Raw genomic sequence first — 10,212 nt, 5'->3', positions numbered from 1 at the left:
CCCCCCCGGCAGTGGCAGCGGTGGCAGCGGTGGCGGGGGAATCGCGGCAGCGTCCCCACGCTCACAGCACGGAAATGACCACTTGTGCCCCATTGCAGCCCCCGCCACCGCTCCCAGCCCATTACGGCGCAGGCAGCCCCCGCGCTCCCACCTGGGGAGGGGGCTCATTTGTAGTTAAAAATCTATTGTGACTTGTCAGAAAAATGAATAAATGAGCACATTATTTTTTCATTTTGGAGCTCAGCATCTGTTTGTCTAATCAAGAAAGAGAACTGGGAAAGTCAACCAGGGCTGACGCACACATTTTATTTAACTTTTCCTCTGTCAAAGGAGTTTAAATGTGTAATGAACAGGCCATGGTGATTTGAAATATAATCCCATTACTCTGATGAGATTACCCAGGCTGTGAGAGTTCACAAATCATGCTTAGGGTTTTTAGAGTGAACAACACCCTGTTGAGATTTTTTTTCTCTTTTTGCATTTAAGCAGAGGTGTGTGGGGAGAATAAAACATGACAGTGCTTAACCCTTCAGACAGTGGAGCAGCAGCATGGGGCTGTGCCTGGGGCTAGCCCTCCCCGTGCCCCAGCTTTTGGTGACCCTGAGATCTCCCATGGTCACGGCAGCGATGCCAGGGAGCAGCACCTGGCCAGGGCCAGCTCCTGCTGGCCCAGCTGGCCGTGTGCCCACTGTGCCCGCACATCCCTGCCCTCGTCGCCGTCCTTGTCCCAGTGCTGCACAGGGTGGCTGTGCTGGGATGTGATTTAAGGGACATTAATTTCAGCTGCAGCAGCAGCACCCAGCCCCACCCGTCGCCACAGCAGCGCATTTCTGTGAATTCATGGACCCATTACAAACATGTCTCCATAAATAACTCCCCCCATTAATCTCAGGGCTGCACCCACAGCTGTGAGATGGGTTTTGCCTGCTTGTCCCAGTGCCAGGTCTCAAACCTGCCTGAGGGGCAGCTGCAAAACCCCTGGGATGCACCAGGCTCCCGCCAACCCACACACAAAGGTGCCTCTGGCTGGAATTGGTCCTCTGGGAGTTCATGGCAAACCCCTGAGGAGCGCAGGGAGAGCATCAAGCGCTCCGGCCTTGGGTGCCAGCATGTGCCAGGGTGCCCTGGGTGTCCCCTGCTCAAAGGTCACTCTGGTGTTCTCCAATGCTCTGATAAAACCAAGGAGGTGGAGGGGAACTGTCCCTGTGGACAAGACTCCTCCAACAGCAGGAGTCAGAGAAAATTCAGGGAATCTCTGCTGCCTCCAGCAGCTGCCTGTGCGCGGCAGGCCGGGGCCATCCTCGGCGTGAGCCGCGGCCGCGCTGCTCTGCCCGGTAGCAGGGATGGAGGAACAGCTTGCCTTGCTGACCCAGTTGAATGCCCATCTGACTCAATTACATCTACAGCTACCGGGGAAAGACCAGCCCGTGATGGCTCCATGCTCAGCTGTGCACACATTGCAGCCATGAGCTCCGATTTAACTCCTTCAGAAACACTAAGGAGCACAAATGTGTGTTTGGGGGAGGGCTGCTCAGCTCCTGGAGTGCTGGATCTTTCCAGGATTTAAGGAAGGTTTCCTGCATGCCATGTATCAAACTGAATATGATCTTTGGAAGCAAATTTGCTTTTAAACTGTCAATGGTCCTTTCGGAGCAAATAAACTCACTTTGGGCTCCAAAGCTCCCCACTCCTCACCCAGCCCTTGGAGCAACCTCCGTCTGTCCATCCATCCGTCTCTGCCTGGCTCCCAGGGACACCCAAACCAGGAACAGGCAGTGGAACTGACGAGAGGGTGTGAACACAGCTGGCCTGGGCAAGGGACTGTGCCACAAATGTCACCACACACAGCAGAGATACTATTATTTGTTTTTTAGGTTCTGCTGAGAGCAAACCTGCACATGCTGAATCCCCACTGATGATAAATACATGTGAGGGGGTGGCAACAGCACTATGGCCATGGAAACAGGAGATTGCTGCAGTTTCTGGTACCAAATAGGCAATTTTTCAGTTCAGTTAAAAAGAATTGAAACTGGGTGGCCAAAGAACATTCACAGAACAACTTTAATGTTAAATAGTTCACAGAGTCAGTTAAAAGAGTCATTTACATCGAAGGGGCTTTTCCCATTGTATCTGTGCTGCATTTGCACATAGAAAATATTAAAAAATTAATAGAATACTATAAAATAGAGTTTCTCTTGTTTTGCAGGTATCATGGAAGACTGTACAGGGAGGCCTGGCCTCGGTGGTGCAGGGCTGAGCCCCTGAAACCCAGAACATAAACACAACAGGTGAGACACAGACCCTCCCTCTGCCCCAGGGGCTGCTCCCACACGCTGTGTTAAGGCTCAGGAAGTTTTCTCTGTACAAAAGCAAAGTGGGAGGCTGGCAGAGGGTGGGCAGTGCCAGAGGGAGCTGCCCCCAGCCCTGTGGGGAACCGGGGCAGTTCTACAAAAGCGGGGTGTGTGTGCAGAGCTCCAGTGACCTGGAGATGGACGAAAGACACCTCTGGTGAATTCAACCAAAAAGGCGGCTCTGGGTCCCAGCAATCCATTCCCGCGTTCCCTGATGTGTTAAGGATGGACAAGGCCAAGATAGTTACAAATCCCAGTACAAAGTAGTTCTTAATTTTTATTTTTAAAGAATAATATTGAGAGAAGGTGAAGGCATTTCTCAGTCCCCGGGTGCAAGGTGCCTCGGTGGACGCGTCACCCCCGGGGTGGCAGCAGCTGAGGGTCCTGGGCAGGAGGATGCTCCTCTCCACCACCAAGACGTGGATTTCCAACCACTGTGCTGCCTTCAGCAAGGAACTTCCAATAAAGCATTTGCAAAGCTGAAAAGCACAGTTAAATAAAAATATTTTTGAACAAAACAAACACAACAGACTCGACTGTCTCAGTGCTCCCTCGCTAAGCGCTCCCCTGCCATGGCTGCTGTTCCTGGCTCGTGGATGCCTCCTGCACTTCAGCAACAGAAGTGAAACCATCTGGGACTGCAGCCTCCCCCCAAAAGAACTGTGCATCATATGGACCTTGAAAAAGATTACATCTGTTTATTAATAGTAAAAATGGATACATTTGTCCTACATTTTGTTTTTAGAAATTTGATCATGTCACAAGCAATACCTGCGTGTACGTGGGTGGATTACAGATGTATATAATTTATTTTAACCAGGCTGTGAAATAATATGTAATCACATCTCTTCTTGTGATTGTACATAATACAGTAATTAAATGATGCCAGTCTACGTCATTCTCTTATTTCCAATCAAAGGAACCTGAAGCGTAACAGTCTTCTTTCCGGCTGATATGGCTCTTTATTTCTGTCACGGGGGAGACTTCCCATCACCAACGAGGGATAATCTTCCAGCCGTGAGAGACGGGATAATTCAGATTCCTTCCTGGCCGCTCCTGCCCCGGGCAGCAGGAGCTCCACAGTCCTGGCTCCCGCCTGGCCGGGCGGGGAGCGGCTCCTCCGAACGCGGCACACAGGCTCTCCTCGAGGCTCGGCCTCACTGCTGTCCCGACTTCTTCTCCTTCTGGAAGCTAAAGCTTGTTCTCCTGCTCAGTTTTCTTTGTTTCTGAGCAAAATAATCTGCTCTGGCTGTGCTTGCTCGCGACTCTAGAATATAGTTAACCTGTAAGACACGAGATGGTGTTTAATGTTACCAGAGGCTGGGTGGGACGGCCCGGGGTGGGCAGGGACCCCACTCCACCCACTGAACTGGTCCCAGCAACCACCAGCATGATGATGGCAGAGAGCACCCAGAGTGCCAGGAGAGCCCTGGCCTGTCCTCCTGTGCCCCTCATCCTGCCTGGTCACCCAAACCTCTGGGGAAGGCAGCGAGCTGTGCAGACCCCCCAGTGCTGGGATAATCCAGTAATGAACGTCAATAAAGGACCTTATCAGCCTCAGTAAAAAGAATTCTTCCATTATGATGTTTGCATACTCAGCTAATCTCAGAGTTTCCCTGTGTTTTGGCACATTTTACTTGATGAAAGCATTTTTAAATGATATTTAACAAGCCTGCTACTCCCTAAATTTATTATCTCCAATGCTTTGTGATAATCTCAGAGATAATTTTAATGGAAGGTTAATGCAAGAATCAAAAAGATAAAAATGCCCTTTGGTCTGCCATTAGCTGGTTAATATGCTGTGGCTTAAAACTTGCACAATTTTATGCACTGTAGAGTGTTTCACTTTCATTGCATATTACAGCTTTAGGCATAAAAATATAGGGAATTTTCATGGTCAATAAAGTCTCAGTCCTTCTCACTTGATCATCTAAAAAGCCTAATCTGAAAAGTCTGATTTTTCTGTGCTCCCTAATGCTGATGGAATTGAAAACAAACCAGTGACTTGTGCATGAAACCAGAGAATGTTCTATATAAACAAACCGCAACTTAGGAAAAAAGTACTGCTCAATATTATTTCTCTCTTGAATATTCATGGTATTGATACTAAACTTTTTTTTAGCCTTTGTTTATGATCAGTCTCAGATGTGTGGAGTCACCACCCCTGGAAGTGTTCAAAACCTGAGGAGATGTGGCACGGGCGTACTTGGGCAAAGGTTGGACTTGATGATCTTGGAGGTCTTTTCCAGCCTTGATGATTCTATGATTCCATGATTGTAAGTGTTTGGGATTGCAGTAGCTGATCTAAGATAAAGTGGGAACAGAAGAATTGGCCTAACAGCTCACAATAGAAACCCCCTCAAACATCCTGACCTTCTGTGTAATGAATAAAAGTTATTTTATCGCATGTCAGTTGTTTAACAATCCTCTAAACTCCGCACAGCCAATAAAAGCAAACATAACAGATGGTTTGCCAAAATTACTGCTTTTGAATTTCGACTTGCTGCAAAAGATGAACTTGTGGAAAATTCCATTTAATCTTTCAAGAGTGTAACAAAAATTTGTTTCCCAAAGCAAGGGAGTATGTGTCTATACAGAGCCCCAAGGAAAGCAAACAGTCCTGAGAGAGGATCAGGGCAGAAAAGCCCCTGTGTGCTGTGTAGGGACACCTGAGGGTGGGGGCAGAGGTGTGAGGGGCAGCAGCACCCAACCCCTGCACAGCACGGGGCTGCTGACCACGTGTCCGGAGGTGGAAACTACCTGGACACAATAAAATCTGGTAGTTTCCTATAAAATTCCACAGAAAATGGTGTCTCTGTTAACTAGAAACAAGAACAAAAGGAAATGCTGCACACAGACAGACAGCGGCTATGCGGCTGTTTGAAGGATGAATAAAACAACACACATGGAGCAGCCCATGGGTTAAACACACCCCAGTGGTCCCCAGGCACTGTACCCTTGTGTGTTTCCAGAGCCTCCTGAATACTCACATGTCTAACAAGTGGTAAAACACCAGGATTTTGGGTCACGTTAAAATTTAATACTCACCTTCAGTACAATTTCATTGACAGTAGCAGCATCTGATTCAAAGTAAAGGTGTTTGTAGTCATGATTGCTTAGATATGTAAGTTTAAATATTGCATGACCTGCAAAGATAAGAAAAAAACTGCTTAGAATATTCCTGTAAAGTTTGAGCAGAGCTTGTGTGCCTGACAGAAGAAAACCACAGATGGTGATCTCAGCGTACCATCAGCACGACAGAAGGAAGCAATGAAATGCTGACAGGCTTCTCATGTCATTTCAATTTAAGGCAAGTGGTGGCTTACAGGAGCAGCTGAACTCCAGTCAATAAAGTTCCTTTTCCCATCACATCCCCACTGCAGGAAACGCAAAAATCCATCAAATGGCTGGTTAGCTCTGCTCGGCCCACGACGGCGCTGCAGCTCAGCCACCGCATCGGGGAACTGCTCACGGGGCGATCCCCGCGCGCAGAGGAGAAGTGTTGTATTGAAAAGAAAAGGGCAATTAATCCCAGAATCACCACTCCAAACCCTCATCCCAAAACACCACGTGAGCCCATCCGGCTGCTGATGGCGAAGGGGAACGTCACCGACTGCACGGCACCGAGGGTCGTGGCTTGGGGCTGGGATCGCCCTTCCCACCCGTGGGACAATTGAATTGAGCTCTACCTGTAACCTGCTGGCACCTCCCTGGTGCTCGGGCCTGTCCCAAACGGAGGTTCTCCGTGCTGGCCCCGTGGACACACGGTGCTGGAGCAGCTGCTCCGTGGCTGCCCTGGGACAACGGCCCCAGACTCCGACACACAGTGCTGGGAGGGACGACTTAGACACAAAGGTCTAATGTGGAACACGTAGGAAGGCAAAATATCCTTCACTTGTATGGATGCTGATTGCTTCAAAATTAAAATTAAATGTATTCTACACATGATACTTTTCCAACGGTTTTCTAATTTATTCAGTTCAACAGTCAAAGTTAGCAATCTATAAAGCAACAGCCACATTACTGTAAATCCAGGTCTTTCCTGCTGGAGAGCTAATTGGAAATCTTATTTACATTATCTAATTCTCCAGATTTCCAAAAAGTGACTGATATATGCTCAGATTGGTGGCCAGGAAATTTGAGATGCAAGTATTTTATTGTGGCATGTTAATTAAACACCATTATGATGCACTAATCTGGAATATAAATTCTATATTGAAAAATTGGCTAATAATAATAATAAAAACCCAACCCTTTAAATCATTTGACAAATGATGCCTCAGTGGTACTAAAAATGCGGAATTCCAAGCTGGGAGCTCATCAGCATGTTAATGCATGCAGCTCTGCCTGGAACACAGCATCTTAATGACTCCAAAAGTGCCAGTGCACCACTCTGGTGGAGATGGGACACAGCACCGTGCTCCACCAGCTCCCACCATTTTCCTTGGACATTGAACAGTCCAGACTGGTTATCAGAAATGAAACTGGCACAAAACAGGGTCAGAAGGACCCCAGCGAGCTGCTGTATTTCGGGTCTTGGAAGGTCATTCTGTAATTCTTGCTGTGGATCAAGACAAAACCTCTTCAGGTGTTCCCTGCTGCCCTGGGAGCCCAGCCTGGCCTCGTGCCCCCGTGATACCACGTGTCCCTCGGGCACTGTCCTGCCCAGGGCAGCGTTCCCGCTGCCAGGGGCACAGAGGCTGCTCCAGTCCTGCCTGCCTGGCAGGGCACTGGCCAAGCGTGGCCCAGGCTCCTGCAGGGGCTCCCGGGAGCCACCGGGGACGCGGCGCCGATGCCGAGCCCGCGGCTGTGCAGGACCAGCCATGCAGAACACGCAGCCCCATCCTGCTGGGACTGGTGATTCAGTGGAAAGAAGCCAAGAAGACTTTTCCTTAGAAAGCCCCATTACAGCATCATGTTTATGGGCTCCAAGTCCACAACACACTACTTACAGCATGAAATATGAGTGCACTGAAATCCTAACTGGCACTTTGCTCTGCTACTCTTCTAGCCAGATGGAATTTATGAATTGTGAGATTGATTTCCTTTTCCAAGAGTGCTTAAATATGTGATGTACCTCTTTCCAATAGAGCACCACCCCTGACAATTCTGAGATCAATAGGAGCTTCCATGGTTTGATGTTTCCGTATGAGAGGATCTGGTAACAAACAGCAGCAGCTCGAGTGGCTCCTACTGCACGTGACAGGATATTTAAACCAAATGCAGATGCTGCACAAGCAGCTGTTACCATCACTCCACACCAACAGTAGCTAGGTGTTTGCAGGGAACCTCAGTGCCCTGCAATCAGGATTAATCAGCTGCACAACAACAGAAAATCCATGTTATTCCCGACTACGTTTGTCCATTAAAACAGCTATGGAAAGCAAATGGAATGACAGGAACTCATCTGTTACCAACAGCTTTTGTCACAGGGCACGTGCAGCCCATGGCAAGCTCAGCACAGCTGAGGGGTCTCGTGCTGATGCCCCTGGTGCCCCTCGCCAGCCCCACCACGGCAGCCCCACTGCAGCAGCAGGAGAGCAACATCTCCCCACTGGTGCCCTTTGGCCTCGGCTCAGAACGCTGATAAATCTTCTCCAGCCCCAACACTAATGGGTTCCTGTGTGGTTACTCCTGGAGAGGAGCCTACAGCTGCTGCTGACGGAAGGGCAGGATGCTAATTCACTGGGAATTCACCAAGGAGAGCTCATTTACTCCTTCAGCACCACGTCTTACATTCAACTGCTCACCCCATCTCCTGATTTTTAGCACCACTGCACTGCCAATGAGGCGAGGGAAGAGGCCCTGCAGTGCCACAGCTCTTGGGTCTCCTCACCCTTCTGAGGGCTGCTGAAACTCCTGGTGCAACCTCCACCCTGCACCTCAGCCCCCAACTTCTCCATGTCCCCATGTTTACACATAGCAGTGAGGAATCCTATGGAATTACAGCTCCAGAATTACTGACCATAATGTGCTTATACGGGTAACAGTCAATCTTGTGCTAATTCCTGCAATCTTGGGAAAACATCCAAACCCTTGGTGGGCCCCACACTGCACCTGATACAGGTAAAAAAATAATCACTATAATCTAAGTAATAAGCTCTTTTTATCAAAGTCTAAAACCCACATTTTTTGCCTGGAAAACAAGGATATGAATTTGCAAGAAAAGATAATTTTTTTACTGAATCTGCCAAAACTAGAAAGTTTTTCTTCTTTCCCTCCCACTTCCCAATTCAGCCCTTACCCAAATCCTCTGTCTGCCAACCCTGCTCTTTAAACAGAATGCAGGGAATTAAGTCACTAATTAGACAGAGGATTAAAAGAATATTCATTAATTGGACAAAGCAGAAAACAAACAAACACTGGGAAATGCAAATTTATGTAAATTTTTCAATATACCTTGATGATTGCTTTGTCATTACAGGGCCATAAGGCAGAAGTCAACAATTAAGAGTTATTAGTGGAATAAATAGCTGGAGAAGGACTCTCTGAAGAACAAAGCACTTATGGACATTGTTTGACATCACTGCTTCTCACTGCTTCAGAAGCTGTGACCTCAACAGGCTCAAACCCTGAAATCTCTTCTCATGGGCCCACAAAGGATGAAAAAGGATTGGAAACACACCAGTAAAAGGTAAGGAAGGAGGATAATAAAATACGCACCAGCAATACCTTTGTACAAAGATACATTTCCTTCAAACCCTGCACGAGATGGGGGAGCCTCTGCTCTCCGACCACTGCTGCATTTCACCCAAAAGCACTGGGGAGGGGCTCAGCTGTCTGAAATCTACTTGTGATACCTCAGAAATGATGCTGTGACCCTGGAGAAGGGCCTGAAGGGCCTATAAAGCTGCAAGAGTTGCATTACCACCAAAAACACCCAACACCCTTCCTGACACCCTCTGGTAACGAAGAAACTTCGTAGGGGATGGCACAAGTTGCACCATGGCCGCAGTTGGATTGTCCAGATACGGCCCCGGGCTTGGCTAGGGACAGACAGAACGGGGATGTGGACCTGCGTGTACAGCTGGGGTTAATCCCATTTTATGCCAGTGATATTTATCCCAGAGGTGCATAGTTTAGAGGCAGCGAGGGCAGTCAGTTCTGGATGAAATCCTCACCCCACTGATAGCAGTGGAGTCACTGATGGGTTTGGGCTGCCCACCACGAACCCAGGGTGGATCTCCTCAAACCAGGGCAGTACTTAGGTGGGAACAAACGATAAGACTGTTATGGAAAAAAAAACCAGCTGTGGTCTGGCTGGCTTGCCCCGTTGTCTCAGGCAGCAGCAATTAAAGTGCAGCACACACCCACTTTTGTGTCAAATTGTGGTAACTATTCACACATCTGGATTTTTTGCCCCCCAAAGCCTTTTGTTTCCTCTTCAAATTATTATCAAAGGCAGAACACTAATGAAAATTTTCGCAAAAATGCTGAAAATTGAGGTGCAACTCGGGGTTGCCCAAAACCTCCTCACCAGCAACCTTGTTTGGGAAAAAGATAAATAAATCAAAATGCAGTGTTTCCACATGGCAATCGGCTCCTCCACTGCGTCTGCACCTCATCAATCACGCATTGTCTGCCGGAGAGGCGAGCCTTGTAAATGTCACATCCACTCAGGCCCGAGGAGAGGCGAATCAAAATGCAGCGAGGAGTTTTAATTGGATAGTGTAATTAAACTAAAAAACCCCAGCAGAATAGCTTTGACAGGATAGATGAAGACCCCTTTTAATAGGGCTACAAAACAGATTTGTTAAAAGGATGAGGCAATGCGCGCTCCTGATTGCGCTCAGGAGAACTTTTATGGAGAGGCTGTTCAAGGGGGACGCAGTTAATCAGCGCAGCCCCGGCTGCGGCAGGA

At 48.3% G+C, this 10,212-nt stretch overlaps 1 protein-coding gene and 1 long non-coding RNA gene across 3 annotated transcripts in view; one reads left to right on the top strand and one right to left on the bottom strand.

The window, feature by feature from the left end:
• Positions 1–2,375, top strand: part of LOC108449492 — a 6,282-nt gene extending 3,907 nt beyond the window's left edge. The window contains exon 3 of the long non-coding RNA XR_001865654.1: positions 2,207–2,375. This is a non-coding gene — a long non-coding RNA (uncharacterized LOC108449492). The remainder of the gene's footprint in view (positions 1–2,206) is intronic.
• Positions 2,376–3,025: 650 nt separating this feature from the next.
• The window catches only part of MAPKAP1 (mitogen-activated protein kinase associated protein 1), a 73,556-nt gene continuing 66,369 nt past the window's right edge, over positions 3,026–10,212 (bottom strand). For both annotated transcript variants that reach the window (XM_008642127.2, XM_008642128.2), the window contains 2 exons: positions 5,400–5,497; positions 3,026–3,634 (listed from right to left, as the gene is read on the bottom strand). In XM_008642127.2, the coding sequence (XP_008640349.1) occupies positions 3,509–3,634; positions 5,400–5,497 (224 nt within the window). In that variant the 3' untranslated portion in view covers positions 3,026–3,508. The remainder of the gene's footprint in view (positions 3,635–5,399; positions 5,498–10,212) is intronic.

This window comes from Corvus brachyrhynchos, unplaced genomic scaffold (assembly GCF_000691975.1).
Source record: "Corvus brachyrhynchos isolate BGI_N302 unplaced genomic scaffold, ASM69197v1 scaffold59, whole genome shotgun sequence".
Taxonomy (NCBI): Eukaryota; Metazoa; Chordata; class Aves; order Passeriformes; family Corvidae; genus Corvus; species Corvus brachyrhynchos.
The sequence above is the reverse complement of the archived record's forward strand: the minus strand, read 5'-3'. Positions and strand labels throughout refer to the sequence as shown.